Here is an 18,413-nt window from a genome sequence, read left to right as displayed (position 1 = left end):
CCACTCGGCAATCATGATGTTTCAAGAGTCACAGGGCTCGAACGGGGTTAATTAGCACTGACTCAGTGGGATTGAAAGTGAGGTGGCAGGGGCCATTCATCTATTTAAAACTGTATCGGCGGTCAAATATAGACGGGCATGCCACTCTAAAGAATGCATTCCTGACATTCTCCCGGGGCTAAACACGGCGCCATTTATACCGAAGTGGGCCAAGCCCCCGCCGCACACGTACAGTGACCGAGGATCTATTTCCATGGCGGTGCGATTACACTGCGGAAACACGTGGCGTGCTCGGGCCTTAGAAGCCGGCCCCGTAACTTAAATAGCCGGTACTTTATTCTTAGACTGTGTCACCACTCCCGACCCCCTCTGTCGACCAGCTTTCAGAGCAGGGATGGCACTTTCGGTTATTTGGTTACCATGGGGACCCACAAAGTTCTGCACTTATCAGGAAGGGTGTGGATGTTGTGTTATGGAGGCATGACCCCTGTCACGTACAGAATGAACCATGGCTATAATTTAACAAATAAACCTCAAACTTAGGGAAAGGCTTTGGCTAGACTGTATAAATACATTTATAAACTGTTTATAAATCGCATATACATCTTGTAAAAACCCAGGCCCTCTTCATGTGTGCTTGATATTTCTATTGCAGATATAATTTCCATTCTGTCATAGTGATTGAATTGTTCCAGGGAAGTCTAACAATAATTTCAGTCCCTAACTTTGTATAAATGTAAAATGACAGTAGTAGAATGAAATAACGGTAGATATTCAGACGCATCCAGGGTTCCCTTTAAGGCCTCAGGCATGAATGCTGTATCATTTCAGTGTAAGCGTCTGGGTGAATGCTAAGAATCCGAGTTTAAATCTAGATCGGCATGTGTCAGATGTTGCACACTGATTGCGTTATCCTTCCTCGCAATTTCCCATAAATAACCGTGGGTTAAAAACTATCATTACAGCGTGATCACTTTCTAATAATATTTTCTTGGACTGGCAGTGGGTGTATTCAGACGTTTATGGCCACATAAAGCTGTAAATGAGTCTGGAATAAATTAATTAATAAAATGTCATGTGGGACTGGAGTTAAGGAGGTCGGCTGACGTCATTGGTATGAAAGGTGTAAAGGAAGGCATTCTGTCCTCCGCAGGTAATAACCATGTTCCTCGATCCTCACCTGCCCCATAAAAACAGCAGAGAGAGGAGTGGGCTTGTTGGGACACAGCATCGTCTGACGCCCCTGAGCCTCTCACCTGACGATCCTCCCCCCCACCACCCACCACACACACAGACAGATGGGGTCTGGGGGGGGGATTGACCTGTGACCTGTGACCTCTGCTAATTCCTCTGTGTCCCGAAGCCCTGACCCCCCTTCCCCACCTCCTCTGCCCGTAGATCTCAACGAGTGCGGACTGAAGCCACGGCCCTGCAAACACAGGTGCATGAACACCTTCGGCAGCTACAAATGCTACTGCCTCAATGGCTACATGCTGCTGCCTGACGGGACCTGCGGAAGTGAGTCACCTCTGCCCGTGTGTGCGTGTGTGTGTGGCCTCTTGCATGGGCAGCACTCACCTTTACGCTTTCCTGTGAATTATTTATACTCATTCAGTGGAGTTGTTGTGAGGAGTGCGCTTGGTACGTTTCTCCATCTGTACATTTATCCTGTCCCCAAATGGAATTTTGCGTTATTCCCTTCTATTTGATAAACTGTTCTGATAAAGCGTTGTCCTAAAATACTGACCCATAAATACTGACTGTCTGAAGGCCGAGGATATTCCCGCAGAGTGACTTCAGTTGACTGAAATGAAAAATATGGAAGAGAGATGAACTTCACCCCTCAAGTAATGCGCGGCGCTTATTGCTAGCCTTAAGGTATTCAGATCCTGGGCTGCAGAAGTGTCTAGACTTGCCACGCAGCAACTTTGCAGTTTGAAAGGGTTCAGATTTTTCTTGGAGATAAATCATTTTTTTCCCTTCTCACCTTCACAAACACGGGCCCCATCCACAATCTTATCACGGCAGAGGGTGAAGCTTTGATGAAGCAGCTTAATGATATAGCAGACATGCGAATGTGGGCAGCGCCCTTCCTTTGAATGAAAGTGTTTCTGCAGTCTGATTGGAGTCTGGCATGGCTGGAAGGCCTTACTTTAATTATTCACCAGCTCTCCCCATCAGAAATCCATCAAACACCTTTGAAGGTTTTTTTTTTTTCTTTCTGCAGTACAATTGTATATGCATTACAACCTTTTCCACTGAGGTAATATGGGAGAGCTCAGTTTGAAAAAATACAGAGGAAAACATACACCTGGAATAAAGTTAATAAATAACTGTCTGTTTAGTGGGGAGTAAAGTGATTGCTTTCTCATCTTTCTGGTCAAGGGCTTAATATGTAATTACCTCAGCTTTAGTATTATTTAGTATAGTAATTATGTTTATAATATATATATATATATATATATATGATATATATATATATATATGATATATATATATATATATGATATATAAGTGATTTGCTGTAATTTCTCTCTTCATGCCGGCTGGACCTCTTGATTGCGGTGTGAGTCTCAGTGAGAATGGAAGCGCCGTGCGGTGTTTTCTCCGCCGGCAGGAAGCAGAGGGTGAGAGGGCGGTGACACGGAGGACCGAAACACACAGAAGTAGCATCTAGGAGGGGAGGGGGGGGGGGAATCTAATAATGCTAGGCTGTCCTCTGTTTATTTCTGTCTGGCTTTAATCCTGGGCCATCTTGAGGGATATTAAAAGCGCTCTGCTGAGGCCTGACAGATACTAAAGAGTGATATTGCATTCATGCCGTGGGTCATGTGAGTTGTTTTTTTTTTTTGGACCTGCCACAGAATGCAGAAAATGTGCCGTAGCTTATTCGCAGGTACGCCGCATGCCGCATCGGTTACTCCATCCATGTCTCTGTGTGTTTTGTCCTCTCCCCTGCCCAGACGCCCGCACCTGTGGCATGGCCAACTGCCAGTACGGCTGCGAGGTGATGAAAGGCGAAGTTCGCTGCCAGTGCCCGTCGCCAGGGTTACAGCTGGCCCCCGATGGCCGGACCTGTGTGGGTACGCAAGACACCGAGTGTGTTCCAGCAAAAAAAAAAAATAGGGAAAAGGAAAGGGGAAAAAAAAGCATCTCAGCGCTCTACAAGTGTAACCTTCAGGCTTAGATCTTGCAGAGAGAAAATATGTTTCATCCACATTCTTGAAAACTATGAATACTGAGCAGATGATGAAAGGAATTTGTGCGGCAAAAGAAAGCGTCAGTTTATAAAAGCACGGCTCGGAGATTTCAGCGGGGCCCACCAGTGATGATTAAAAAACAATGTGCAGCTCAAACATGTCTCTGCTCCTGGTGTTTCTAATTGCCTCTGAGCGCAGAGCACCACCTCCTCTCTCTGGTGTTCTAATTAATATTTTAGGATGTGTGTTTGGTACGTTAGTGTTTCTGATAGGAGGGGGACGCGCTGGGATTCATTTGGACCAAACCCTAGGAATTCTCCTTTGGCCGGACAGTAATCATAGTAATCTCACGGATCAATAAATCACAGGCAGAACCGGACAAATTGCAGCAGTTAACCCCAGTCCTGTTTAAGTGCAGCCTTTGCTCATTGGCTGAGCTCAGGTCACAACCACCACAACAGCCAATTATTCGTGTTTGGTCACCTTTGCTTGGGGGCTGCTGTGCTCCAGGTTGGGTCGAGGCTTTTAAAATTGGCCGGCCATAAATCAAAGCCCGGGCAGAAGAGAGTTTGAACCACAGGTGTTTTTTTTTTTTTTTTTTGGAAACGCTTTTGAGACTCGCACCTTCAAAAAGGAGTGAGGACTCTGGGAGGAGGGAGGAATGCCATTGAAAGTGGCATGCAAGGGAAGAGACATCACTTCGGGTACCTGTGATGGTGACTCGGCAGCTTTGAAATGAAAAATGAGGCTTCAGGAAGGCGTGAACATCTGCCACTCAGTGTTACTGACAAAATTGGACCTTTCTGAAAGCAAGCGGTTTATTTATTTTTTTTTTTATTCACGTATAAGCACCAGAGACTGAGATAATAAATCATTTCTCTGTAATAAAACCCTTTGATTTATGATCAGCGTGGATTTTTTTTGTTTATTGCAGATCTTTTTTTAAAAAATAGCATTTCTTCGTAACGGTCTCATTTTTCATTTGTTCACTTTTCTGTGATTTGGCAATTAATCAAAAGCCTCATTTAAAAAATATTTAAGGCCAAGCTCTCAGTGAATGGATGTCAGTGTAGGGTAGAGAGATAGCTGGCACAGTCCTGCTCTCTGTCTCTGGAGCACCCAAACACCTTTCATCAGGCAGTGCTACACACTCTTTAAGGCAAACAGCAATTAGTAACTTAGATCCCCCCGATGAGACCTGTGCAGTAAGCCTTTCAATCTACTACACTTTGTATGCAGCAGTGGGATAGGTACTCCAGCTTGTGAAAGAGTGAGCGCTAACTTTAGGTTAGCTTTAATGTTAGCTTAGTAGAGCATTAGCTCTGGAGAGATCACGTGTGCCGTGCTGTAAGGAGCAGGTAATAAGCAGCACTGTGCTTTTAGATATGGACAAGTGAGCATTAGCTCTAGAGAGATAGCATGTGCCGTGCTGTAAAGAGCAGGTAACCTTTCAGATGCAGGAGAGTTAGCGTTAGCTCTAGAGAGATAGCATGTGCCGTGCTGTAAAGAGCAGGTAACCTTTCAGATGCAGGAGAGTTAGCGTTAGCTCTAGAGAGATAGCATGTGCCGTGCTGTAAGGAGCAGGTAACCAGCAGTGCTGTGCTTTCAGATGTGGACGAGTGTGCGACGGGCAGAGCCGTGTGCCCCAGGTTCCGGAAGTGCATCAATACCTTCGGAAGCTACATCTGCAAGTGCCACGAGGGATTCAAGCTTCAGTACATCAATGGGAAATACCAATGCATAGGTAATGCACGGGCCTTTGATTTCTCCATCACCAGACTTTCCACTGACATTCACTGCCTGCCAAGCTCCTTCTTTTAGCTGTGAAGAAATGAGAATCACTAAAAGCCAAAGAGATCTAATAGTCTGTTAATGTGGGTTGATTATACTGGTGTTATTATTCTGGCAGTGGTGTTTTTTTCTCAACCCTGCCAACAGAAACAGCTCTGCTTCTTTTCTCCCCGGCCCTCCAATTCTGTTTCCAAACGAATGACTACTCTCAGAAGCCTCATACTCCTCTCAGGGCCTTGGAGCCGTTAGCGATGCTAATCGAAAGTTCAGAGCTTGCATTTGAAACGGAAGGCTGTGCAGCGTTGGGGCCTCTCTGAGTCCCCAGCTGAGCAGAAAACACTAAATGATTCTCATTCTTCATCAGCGAAGCTTGAGTTTACAGGGAGAGAGGAAAAAGCGGAATCCTTTCATTGGATGTAGCCGCTGAAGTGAAGTCTCCGCTCTGTATTCTTCCTCTCTCTGCAGTAGAGGGAGAGTGGTGCCTCCCAAGAGGCCAGTTAGACCTAATTAGCAGCGTGTGTTTGTATGTGTGTGTGTTTGTATGTGTCTGTGTTTGCGTGCATGCATGTGTATGAGCGGCATGTGTGAGTGCGTGCGTGTGTGTGCGTGTGTGTGTGTGCGCGCAGTATGTGTCTGTTTGCTTGAGTGCAGTGTGAGAAATACCCGGTGGCAATCGGGGGGTCCCCCCTACCCATACCTGCCAACATTTAGGTTTCAAAATACGGGAGGTTTTTTTCAGCCGGGGTGGGGGGGGGGGGGGGGGGGGAGCTGGTTGTGGATAGTAAATAGATAAGTAAATAAATAATTGCATGTAGTGTGTGGATTGTGTGTATAGATTGTGTTTCATAGACGATCTGGCAACTTGGGTAACGTAAGACAAACATGCAAAACTTATGGATCCGTGTATGACGATTATTCATAAAAAGGTTTGCTGCTATTTTTCTCACCAACACTATTTTGTCTCACCAACTAGCATCATTAGCAATGAATACTTCGTGAGCAATTCAACCAAGAAGAAGGGATGTGAATTTGGACGCAGGCTGCGTCTGTCAGACTTTAAGGGTTAACAGACGTGACAATTGCAAGTGACAAATAATTTTTTTAAGATTTTTCCAGAGACCCCCCCCCCAAAATTTTTCTGTTGAGGCTTTCGGGGGTCTCAAGTGTCAGTCAAGGGGTCTCGGACCCCCAGAGACCCCCTGTATTTCACACCCTGCTTGTGTGTACAGTGTGTGTGTGTGTGTGTGTGTGTGTGTGTGTGTGTGTGTGTGTGCCCGTGTTTGTGTGCGTGTATGCAGGCTTGTTTAATGGGGACCTCTGCAGCTCTCTGTCCTCTCAGAGTAAAGCCTCTCTCTCTCTGCTGTGGGCTCTTTCAGATGTGAATGAGTGCACTTCAGCACAGCACCAGTGCGGCAGCTTCTCGGTCTGCTACAACACGCCAGGCTCCTACAAGTGCAAGTGTAAGGACGGCTTCCGAGGGATGGGCTACGACTGCAAACGTAAGCACCGCGTCGCACTGTGTGTGTGTGTGTGTATGTGTGTGTGTGTGTGTGTATGCGTGTGTATGCGTGTGTATGCGTGTGTATGTGCGTATGTGTGTGTGTGTGTGTGTATGTGTATATGTGTGTATGCTCTTCTCAGACACTTTTTCCTCAGATGTTGTGGGAGGAAGTCAGTGTGTAAGGTAAGAACCATGAAAGGAGTCCTTTTCTTTTTAAAGCCTGCCAGTCTCTATTCAGCATGTAATCAATGGCTGTGAATTCTTCTGCCCCTTATCTCTCCCTGGCTGAATGAGCCATGACTTCAGGAATTTTAGCATCTCATCGTTTTAATCTCAAACAGCCAAAAAAAAAAGAGTCACGTTACCTTCAATGTCAAATGCATTTTTTTTTACCTCGTTTTTTGGATTCCCACGCTTCATACCCCAGTCTGGTCACATGAACAGACCATGGAAACATATGCGAGCGATGTGGAGTTAATGTCTACACTCCAGTAACCATTCAGCTGTTAAAACTGCACACCAACACCCTCAGTGCTTTTGTGGATTCCAAATAGCGCAAACACTTAAACAGCCTTGTCAGCTGTCAGTTCGGTGTGTGGCAGACGCCGTGGGGATTGGCTTACAATATCCTACACGTGTATTATATATCAAAGTCAACCCGTAACCCAAGTAACCACTAGTTGAGAGGCTATTCCCCCAAATGTGAAGTCCCTCCCAGCTTCCTAGAAGGCCTGCCTTGGCTTCCATGTGGACGACCTGTTGGGATTGATGAAAGGGATGTAGAAACATGCCATGTATTTTTAATGCGCTATCACGCTATAGCCAGAAAACAGCCCTCGGCATTTCACCTACAGCATAGCCGGGCAAAAAAAGGACACGCAAACAAACAGCAACAGGCAGCTGAAAGAGAATCGCTAATGCGTACTGTAGGAGGAATATGAAAATACGCAGTTAGATGAGACCATCGGATCTGAATGCTTTGAGACTGCTGTTGTTAACAGATTGACATGTTAGCAGTCTGTTTTGCTGCAATGGGTTATCCATTAAACGTGAACATAAACATCCTAGATTAAAGAGGCACTTTATTAAACGGGTACAGTAACTGAAGTTAGAAGACGTCACGTCACACGGCCTCTTCAGACAGCAAGGTTAGATTGACGTTGAACGCAGTGGATGTCCATTTTCAGGTGTGTTCACTCGTGACCTGGTTTCCTGTGTCGGTGAAAAAGACAGGTGTTATCAGCAGCAGTGAAGTAGTAGGCACGTAGACTGATAGTATCTATTCCAAGGAGCAGGAAGAAATGTTCCCTAAACAAAGACAGTACATAAAAGCAAACAGCTCCAACAGCCCCCGCATCAGACACTCATGACTTCCAGTAATCTTTTACTGTGCAAAAGTGCAGTGAGATCCAAGGTTTCGTTATAGAGCACGCTGCCCCCCCCCCCACCCCCCACCTCACCGCAACCCTGAAACGCAAGCAGCTCTGAAATCAAATCATTCCCTCCATCTCCCCAAGGCAATCATTTCACCAATTTTCATCCAAACCTTCTATTACTTTTTCGGCTGTCATGGCTGCAGACAGAATGACAGACAGGCAGAAGGACGTGGGTCTGATAATGAGGCTGTAGTGAGTGAGGATGTGAGGGCACAGTGTAGGGCTGGACTGAGCTGGAGCAGTACACACAGGCTACAACATATTTGAGTTGTGATGTCCGCACCCGGAAAGGTCAGCGGGCAGCGACGGTCAGCATCTTACTGCTTCTTCTAGACCAGGGGTGGCCAACCCTCTCCTGGAGAGCCACAAGTCGTTATGAACTCCTGAAGCTGCTGAATAACAAAGTGGTCATTTGAATCAGCTGTGTTGGAGCAGGGAGAGATCTAAAACATGCAGGACAAGTGGCTCTCCAGGAAAGGGTTGGCCACCCCTGTTCTAGACCTCCAAAGCACCTGGTAATCAAATGTTAAAACATTATCAAACGTGCCTTCACTTGTTTTTGGGGACAGGGGTCAGTAAATTCTGAGACAGAGGCTGTAAATTCTATCCTATTAAAATGAGTTGAGGAAGCCCAGCCCCTGTCTGAAACCTTGGCCCATGCTGTAGTGGGATCTCTCCCCAGCCGCATGCCTACCATTCATTTAGGTCACTGGGTTGGGTCAGTCGCACTGATAGACTCATACCATACATTTAGATTGTACACATTCTAACATTCTTCACTGCGCTGTGCAGCACCTCTGTGCCAGAACATTTGAAATGAATTATAAAAACATGCTTTTAAAATAATTTTTAAAATGAACTTTTTAATGCATGACACATGCATCTGTGTGATACATGCACAAAGTCACAAGAAAAACCATTGTGAAGAAAATCATAATTGATTGACTGCTGCTTTGAAGAATATTCACTGTTGGACTATTTCCTTTTCAGCCATCCCCAAAGTGATCATCGACCCTCCCAGGCCAGGGAAGGAAACGCCAAACAAAATTCCCGACTCTGACCGCAAGAGGACCACCACCATCCGCCCGCCTGTGACACCAAAGAGGATCATAACCACAACCCCCACCCCCACCACTACGACCACCACCCCTGTGACCCCGCCACCACCCAGGGTCACCCCCACCCCCACCCGCAAACCAGCCGTCCCTACCCGCAAACCGGCTGTCCCCACCCGAAAACCGCCCGTCCCCACCCGCAAACCGCCCGTCCCTACCCGCCGGCCGTTTGTCCCGACCCGACGCCCCCCCACCACCACCCTAGCACCCACACCAAAGATCCCTGTGGCCCCCACTCGGGGGCCTCCCGTCCCTGAAGTCACCACTGAGGACAACAGCATCCAGAAGGAGGTGACGCAGAAGCAGCGGGGAGACGTTCACAGTAAGACCCGCTCAGTTCTGCTCCTACAACAGGGATGGGAGGGGAGCCTACTGCAAACATCATTTGTGGACACCCAGTTTATAGTGACTTACATTACATTATTGTCATTTAGCAGACACTCTTAACCAGAACAATTTACATTGGTTTTTTTTAAATGTTAATCATTTTTACAGCTGGATATTAGCTGAGGCAATTCTGGGTTAAGTACCTTGCCCAAGGGTACAGCAGGTTAAGCACAATGCCCAGTACTGTTTACCTCGGATTTTAACCTTCCACCTTCGGTCACAAGTGAATTTACCGAACCGCTGTGCCCCCCAGCTATGACATACAGCTCTGTGAGGCAGTACATGTCACTTGAGAGGCAGCATTTTACTTTAAACCACTCAAGCTGTTGGCCCCAAGATGTAACGATTACAGAGGTTTGTAGATATCTGCGGTCACGGCGAGTCCAGATGTCCGTACAGATTGGAAAACACTTTCACACTTCAAAAGGCATTGAGAAATTGCTTTTGACAAGTCTCTAAACATTTCTGCAATTTTGAGGCTCATCCGTCACCTCAAAGAAGACGGTGTCCGTGCCATATCTCTCAGGGCTGTTGTGCTTTTAAAGAGTGCCTTCAGGGAGCCGCGGGGAGGACGACGTGGAGCTGAACCTGTGAAAAGCCGACTGGCTGACGGGGTGCCAGCATCGCCGGCATTACAGTGCGCACACGTTTATTTACAGACGCTTGCCAAAGCACACTGTTCAGCCCAATTTAGCTCGGTTACAGCGCGTACAAGCCTTATAAATCACGCCTCTGCCACTCTTCATTACAGGAACCATTATTTGTAAGCCGCTTGAAAGAGAGGTCAGGAGAGGCCTGTGGTGAGGAAACTGGGCAGAGACCAGGGAGGTCATGGTGGGGGAGGAGGGGGGGAGGCGGGGGTCAGAGCGAGAGGGCGTTTCATTTATGGACCATGTGGAGTTATGGTAGCTCCGTGTCTCTCTCTTGCGCACGTACGCCAAACAGAACAGTGATTTTGATGGGCAGAAAGTGTTAAACTTACAAGAGCAAGTTTTAGAAATTTGGAATTATGCTTAAAAGTTATCTGTAGATCCGCACCCAGCCCTAAACTACTTTGAATTGCCAGTTTGCAGGTCCCTCATTTCTGTGCAGTCCTGCACCTCAGAAAATGAGACATAATGGGGGTAGTTTAGTCTTCCCAAATGTCAGCGTTTCTTGTAATTTGCAGAATGTTCTGTCCAGCGTGGTGTCACCTGTTACACAGCCACATCTCGCCTTCAAATATAGATAGCAGACTGCCAGACAATGAGGTAGAAATACATTTTATCCACATTGCTTTTCGTGTTACTCAAGGAAGCTACTGTGAATTCAAGCTTTACTGAATGTGCATGCATTCACTGTGACACATATGCCAAAGTCCGGTGATGGCCACCGACATTCACCTTTCAGTTAAGTTGAACTGGCAAAGATGGAAGTGATTGTGAACACATATTTTTACTTATTTCTGTTCCTAATGTATTTACCTCCCAAGTGAAAAAAAAAAAAACATTTCAGCTTGGTGTTTTGTATTCCTTAATCAAATGTAAAACCTATGGAAATATAAAATGCACGCTAAATTTTGTCAGAGGCGCCGTAATTCACACATAATGGATACAGGTTGTGTAACAGCAAATTTGATTTAGCGGTGTTTTGTCATCTTTGTCTTTTCCGATGATGAATGTTGAAAGCTTTAGCGTGAGTCGAAGAGGTTGTCTTCATTTCCTCTGTTGGAGTGCCATCAGAAACAATTCCTCCGGCATCACACCACTGAAGATAAGGGAAGATACGCAGTTACTTGGCCGGCTACTACAAGCACGGCTGACATTGTGTTGTGGAGCCTATTGATAACCCGATACCCATCTTGGCAGGGAGCAATATCTCACTGATACCTTTAGTGCTTAAATCAGGGACCGAGCTACAGCTGGGCTAATTGACTTGCAGGGAGGTCCTCTTCCTTGGCTGGATGCCTGGCATTGCCAGGGTGCCGGGATCTCACCAAGGCACTTTTGCCAGGCCCGTGCTTCCACATTCCATGCAGCAACGTGCTACATAACTGTCAGGTGCAGCCGAGCATTGTGCTCAATCAAACACAGTGGCACGGTGCATGCAAAGGGTCGTAGGTCATGCATTTTATGCATACCATTTTTTTTTACATACTTTTGAGCTATGCTGCTCTGCATTGGAGACAGACACTCAGTGGTCAGCGCATGGTCTCTTGTGCTGTCCATGACCAGGCAAGCATGTTGCCACTTTATGCGCTGCTCGGTGAATTTTAAACACACACACACACACACACACACCTTTCTTTGACCTTTGACCTTTTAAGTGTCTGCAAGGGAGTATACAATTTGAGGGAATGCGAGCGCGAGTGTTATTTTGGTGTGGGTTCTGTCACCGCTCCAGAGCAGGGGCTTATGGGTAGGAGGTGAGCCTCGTTTACACGGCACTTGCGTCAGAAACAGCTGAGACCCCACTTAAATCCCTGGTAGCAGCTCTCAGCTGCCCTCTCAGTTACTGCCCATTCAGTAATGCGAATCCGATCCTGGAAAGGAGGATAGAAGAGACCTAACCGGGAGGAGAACAATGAGTCCCATGATTTCATGTAGCACTCAGAAAAATACCTCAGAAGAAAGACAGCTTCACCGAGCCTAACTGACTCATTTCCTGCATTCATCTCAATCAGGGTTAAGGAGGAATCCGTCCTTTAATATCCTGATTCAGGGTCTCACGTACGCTGTGTCAGAACATGAATATCAATGATCAAAGAACCCTGTACTTCTCAGAAAGTGTGAGAGTGTCATACTTTTTACCCAGCAATTTATGAAAATGGATCACTTTGATTCTCTGTCCCTCTCCAAATTTCAGGGCGACTGAACAATGTGCCTCAAAATGTTTTGCAAGTGATTATAAAATATATGTTAGGTAGTCAGAGATGTGTAGAATTGAAATAGCGCGTAGCTACTGTGGGTAAAATTTATTTGTCCTCTTGTTACCTCTTGGTAATATTTTCTCTGGACCTGGTTATTAGAAGGCATAAGTGGAGAATTTAACTCGTTATTTCATGTTTGGGAAACAGGAAACGGATTACTTCATGACTGGGTGCTAATGACATTTTTTTTTTTTTTCAGTTCCCCGTAACCACGGACAGAACAACGTGTTCGGAATTGACTTCGATATTGAACTGGGCAACACAGCCGAAGAAGCGAAGGATGACTCAGGTGAACACACGCTTTGTTCTGCTTAGATGTACATCACTGAGACTGTAAAGAGTCCTTGAACTAAGGTATGAAAGTAAAAAGACCTATGAAAGTTCTCACACCTATTCATCTCACACCCAATGCATTTTTTGCACCAGTGTAATTATGAAAAAAATTGAAATGTGTATATATATATATATATATATATATATATATATATATATTTTATATATTGGTAGTGTAGGCCCGGTGAAGCAAAGTTTAATGAGACAGTTTGTAGGTAATTTGCCTTAGAAATACTTCCTTCAGAAACACTGAATACTAGAAGGTCTTGACTTTCACAGTACTGAACAGCACATTCAATATCGACTAAGTGAGCTTGACATAGTGCTTTTGGAAATATTAATCTGCCACTCCATTACATTAAAGTCATGGTAGGAGAGCTATGACTCTATATATTTGATTAGTTGTCATATAAAACTGATAAGGAAAGAAAGACAGGCAGTTTGTACCATCTAACCATGTGAAGGTTATTTGACTTATGCTGCTGACATTTTTTTTCTGATTGGTCAATTGGGGATGTAAAATTTTTAAAATTCCATGGCAAAAATGTCATTCAGACAGAAAAGTGACAAGTAAAGGTACAAAGTACATCATAAAAGTCCCGAATGTTGTCCAGTCAGTTGAGTAGCGGTGACTTATTGCCACGAGCAGGACGTAATTAGTTCTTACTTCATTAAACTGGCTATTTGTTTTGGCTCAGAGTGCAGCTTATTATGTCAGCATGGTTGGCATTAAAAAGAGTTTTCATTGGCTGTAAAATGAGATGTATAAACCCCTTATCAGAAAGCCATTTGGTGGGTGATGGATGATGGATGCGTGATCCAGCCAGAATTCAATTTATACAGTCACATGCAGATTAATATAGATCATGTTTTTTTTGCAAGCGTCTACACGGTGAAATTGCCCGGCGTATCGCACGAGATGCATTACTCAGGTCCAAATTATTATTCAAATCCAATTATTCTCTGTCGCGGCAATAATGGATTTGATTTGGGCCGGTGTTTGTGAACTGCGGGGGCAAGCGACGAGACTGGCGTGTGTGCGCGCGCACGTACGAGCAGTGTTAATTTTGTAAATCAAAGGCTGGGTTTTGTCAGCAGTCCGGGCTCAGTTCATTTCTGCTTTGTTTATCAGCACATTATCACTTTTGACCCAGGGGAAATCAGTGCCGGCTCGGCCGCGGCTTCCCTTACCTTTTATCTGCAATGTCATTTCAGGTGCCGTGTTTCCTCAGGTGAACGACAGGAAAGAGATGCAAACGGATGAAGCTTTTCTTTTTTTTTTTGATCCTGTGTGATTCTTTGTCTTCCAGATGCAGGATTCCTCAGCTGTACCTTTGACAATGGCCTCTGTGGCTGGATCAGGGACAGGGAAGGAGATCTGCATTGGGAAACCACTGCAGACCCATCAGGTAATAACAGCTCCAGAAAATCACCTCGTTCAGGCGGTTGCTTATCCCCCTGAAAGTTGCAGAGAGTGATTTATTTCAGTTCAGAACACTACTGTATGAAGGTCAGAAACTTTAAATGAAACTAACTCTTCTAACTAATTATTTATGAGAAAGCAGATGCATCATTATAGAACACATCAATTATTCAATAATACACATATACCAGTAATCGGTGGGAAAAGTGTGTGTGTGTGTGTGTGTGTGTGTGTGTGTGTGTGTGTGTGTGTATATATATATATATATATATATATATATATATATAAACATATTCTCATCATATATTTCCCTGTACTCTCTAGGAACATGAAAGATCTTGTTTCTGGTTTCACAGGGTCTCTAAAGCAGGATATTATTTTAATTAAATCCCAAGCCTGCCCGAGACCTGGGTTGCCAGGGCTTGCTGCCCTCAATGTTGAGATTACAGCCAGCGTGTTAGTGAGGGGAATAAAGCCATCTTGCCCTGACATTTCCAGCCGGGCTTTAAGGAGAAAACACTGCGGTGTTGTTCCCAGGGTCAGGGCCAATGGGAGTGGGGCGCAGCACCGGAGATCTAGTGATGGCCTTCCGCCGTTGGCAGGGACAGGGTTCACTCTGTGACAGATTCGTGTACTTCTCCTGTGACAGCCTTGTACTGTCTCCACTCTCGGCCAGGAGGGGCCCGACGGTTACATCTTTCATTAGAAAGTCATAAGCTCCAAATGAAAAAAGGGAACACCAGGCAGACATCAAAGGAAGGGAGAGGGGGAAAAAAATGAAAAGTCAAGGGACCCTTCAGACATGGACATTAACATTTAACATCACTCAGCTCAGGTGGTGCTCAGGTCTGAATATTTCATCATGCACTGGCATCAGTGGGCAAGCATACACTATTTTGGTTTTCGTGGAGACATTGAAGACTTGGGCCTATGAAGGGAAGTCTCCACTTTTCAGAATTCATTTCAGTTCTGTTCAACTTCCTGACTTTATACTACAAGCTGAAACAAGGAGCTGATGTGTACATGGGCTGGTTGCAGTCAATGCAATAATTATGAATCCCGGGTAATCAAAAAAAAAACTCTTTATGAATCTGTCTTAATTTTTGATTAATTGTTCTGTAGGTTAATTATGTTAACTAGGAGCAATCTTTTACCAGATACCAATACTCTCGAAGGGTGTGTAGGATTCTTTTGTGTAAAAGTACATGTCAGGAAAAGGTCTGGATCAGCACACTACTTAGAGTATGTATGAATCAGCAAGCCTGACTTGCCCTGACTTGGTGTGTACTTGATACATCCAAAATAATCATTCCCTGGGGATAATTAAAAAAAAAAAAAAACTTGTTGACTTTTCCTAGTAAACTTCAAATTAGGCTCCATATTTCAGGCGTCAAATAGATAGACATGCTACATGACAGTGGTAATGTGAACTACCGATAATTCTTCAGAGACCAGCCCTGGGTGCCTTTAATATTTATGAAAACAAGAAACAGAGAGAGACCCAGGGCAGAGCCTGAGAGCTGAATTAAAGCCATGTGCATTGTGTCGATTAGTCTGTGATGAAACCTTGTCTGTGCTGTGCTCCGTGTTCATTACTGATTACTGCTTGATTACCCCTCCTTCTCTGTCTTTGCTGTGCTCTGTGTTCAGTATTGAATACTGCGTGTTGATTCCAGTGTCTTTGCTGTGCTCTGTGTTCAGTATTGAATACTGCGTGTTGATTCCAGTGTCTTTGCTGTGCTCTGTGTTCAGTATTGAATACTGCGTGCTGATTCCATTGTGTTTGCCCTGCTCTGTGTTCAGTGTTGATTACTGTGCGCTGAGCTCTCTTTCTCTGCCTCTGCTGTGCTCCGTGTTCAGGTGGGAAGTACCTGACCATCCCTGAGGTGGGGGACAAGAGGAGCGGGCGGGGAGCGAGACTGGTCCTCCCGTTGACCGAGCCCTGGAGCGCCGGCAACCTGTGCCTGTCCTTCCGCCACAAGCTGTCGGGCCACCACGTGGGCGTGCTGCAGGTGTTCGTGAAGAAGGGGAAGCAGTACAGCCCGGCGGTGTGGGGCAGGACAGGGGGCCACGGCTGGAGGCACACCCAGATCACGCTGTGGGGGACGGGGCTGGAGAGTGTGAGTATGCCCCCCGCTGGCAGTGGCAGAACCATTGTGACATCATAAGAGTCTGGAAGGACGTGCAGCCCAGGGAAGTTCTGGAAGTACGCATAGGAATTCAGGACAAGAAAGAAAGGCCAGCTGGGCTCCTCCTCAGCTCACCTTAAAACACTTACCTGGAATATAGGGCAGCAGTGTAGCATAGTGGTAAGGAACAGGACTTGTAACCGGAAGGTTTCTGGTTCAATTCACAGCTGGGGTACCCCTGTTGTACCCCTGGGCAAGGTACTTAACAAGTACCTTAATAAGCCTCAATAAATATCCAGCTGTATAAATGGGTAACACTTAAAAAAAATTATAACCTATGTGAGTTGCTCTGGATAAGAACGTCTGCTAAATGGCAGCAAGGTAATGTTTGTTTTAACATGACGGCGGTGCTAATTTTACCCGTGCTGCTGCTTGCAGGTGATCCTGAAGGGTGAGCGCGGGAGAGGCAGGAGCGGAGAGATGGCGGTGGACGACATCAGCCTGAGGAAGGGCGCCTGCTCAGAGGAGCACAACCTGAGGAGACTTTAACGCGGCGGCGGTAAAAACGGGGAAGCGAACCCTGCTCTTACCTCCCTCTTGGCTCCCTCAGGCCGAGCTCCTCCCACGAGAAACGGCCGAGGAGCGAATCCCTGAAGAGGAATGTCGCTTTCAACCCGGTTTTCAAAAACGGTAAAATAAGAACCTTGAACAGGAACGAGGAGTTCCCAAAAGGGCTCCGTTCTTGTGTCCCCTTCCCTGGTCCTTTGCATACTGTATTTAATCCGTGCATGCTTGTATAACACAGACAGCAACATTCTCAGCGTCAAGATGCCCAAGTCATGCTGTTTTTTTTTTGTTTTTTTTTTTTTTAAAGAAAGTGGATTCTGTTTTGTCCTGTATTTCATAACGCGCACCATGGATGGCTTGCTGTCACTGTGCAATGCTCCACCGTTTCTCCCCTCACAGACAGGGAGCCACCCCGTGATTTTCAATGGTACGAAAAACTCGCAAAGTAAACAGGAGCAGATTAAAAAAAAATGACAACGTGCAAATCTTTTGACAAATGGCTCGGCGAGGTTTGATAATGACAATTGCTTTACTAAAAGAGTTACACCCGTGGCCAGCAGCTGTGGAGTCTACTTACTTCAAAAGGGGGGGTAGTTGAATAATGTAGCAATTTTCACCGCAGATAATAAGGAATACAATTACGAAAAACATAATTATCCTTTTCTAATGTTCGCTTGAGGTTTTACACATTTATGACATTGTTGTGAAAATGGCTACCCTTGTACTCTGGTAAAGGATCAGTTGTGTCTATTAAAATGCATATTTATTTAAAAAGAAAGCTGAAAATACGTTATGTATTCAACTAAGTTGTACTTTCCACTTTTATCACATCACTAATGATTATTTCACATGCATTCATGATTATACATTGCCAATATCACTTGCAGTGTATATGTCAAGATTTTATATACTTTAAGGTAAGCGAGTAATGTCATACTTTTGATATTATTGCAAAGATCTTTAATTACACCCATATCTTTCACTTTCATTTTACATGAAAAATCAGCTTATACAATTTAATTAATACACCGGTGCTTGAGCACACTGCAATGTCTGGCTGGCTGTGCTACTATACCATGCTAATTCCCATCACCTGCTAGTACTTCAACTCAACCTACAAAGTATTGTTTTTGTTGATATAGTATTACAAATGAATGTCTGATTCAGCCAGGAACAGTACTGTACCATTGCTGCCATTTCGGCGTTGACAGTAACTTGCTATGTACTTTGTTATGTTTAGTACCGTTTATTATATTGATATTGGTCTTGAATTATTTTCAAGTTACACAAATTGTATTATAGTAAATGTAGCAATATGTGTACATATATTTCATGTTGCTTCAGTAATAAAAGGTGAGGGATGACAACTGAACTGATGACATGTGAAGTCATACTTAAATTTTGGTTGGAAAAAAACTGAGTATCCCTGAAATTAAATATCAAGGTGTAAAAAGAAAACAGTATAGTTATATGGACTGCAATCATGAGCTGTTTTTTTTAGTATATGCTGGTTAAGTAATAGACTTTGCATCTTGTATTACTTCTTAACATCTTTTTGTGCGAAATGGCATCTAAATGTCATTTTAGTCATCTGAGCCCATACAGTCAGACCTGTCTGACCAA

General features: G+C 44.9%; 1 protein-coding gene across 2 annotated transcripts in view; it reads left to right on the top strand.

Annotated features, from left to right (window-relative positions):
• The window catches only part of npnta (nephronectin a), a 39,610-nt gene extending 22,710 nt beyond the window's left edge, over positions 1-16,900 (top strand). For both annotated transcript variants that reach the window (XM_036517072.1, XM_036517070.1), the window contains 9 exons: positions 1,399-1,518; positions 2,964-3,083; positions 4,810-4,944; positions 6,368-6,490; positions 8,919-9,365; positions 12,538-12,627; positions 13,982-14,080; positions 15,955-16,214; positions 16,662-16,900. In XM_036517072.1, coding sequence (XP_036372965.1) covers positions 1,399-1,518; positions 2,964-3,083; positions 4,810-4,944; positions 6,368-6,490; positions 8,919-9,365; positions 12,538-12,627; positions 13,982-14,080; positions 15,955-16,214; positions 16,662-16,772 — 1,505 coding nt within the window. In that variant the 3' untranslated portion in view covers positions 16,773-16,900. The remainder of the gene's footprint in view (positions 1-1,398; positions 1,519-2,963; positions 3,084-4,809; positions 4,945-6,367; positions 6,491-8,918; positions 9,366-12,537; positions 12,628-13,981; positions 14,081-15,954; positions 16,215-16,661) is intronic.
• Positions 16,901-18,413: the final 1,513 nt, after the last annotated feature.

This window comes from Megalops cyprinoides, chromosome 22 (assembly GCF_013368585.1).
Source record: "Megalops cyprinoides isolate fMegCyp1 chromosome 22, fMegCyp1.pri, whole genome shotgun sequence".
Classification (NCBI taxonomy): Eukaryota; Metazoa; Chordata; class Actinopteri; order Elopiformes; family Megalopidae; genus Megalops; species Megalops cyprinoides.
This window is presented reverse-complemented; position numbering and strand designations above follow the sequence as displayed.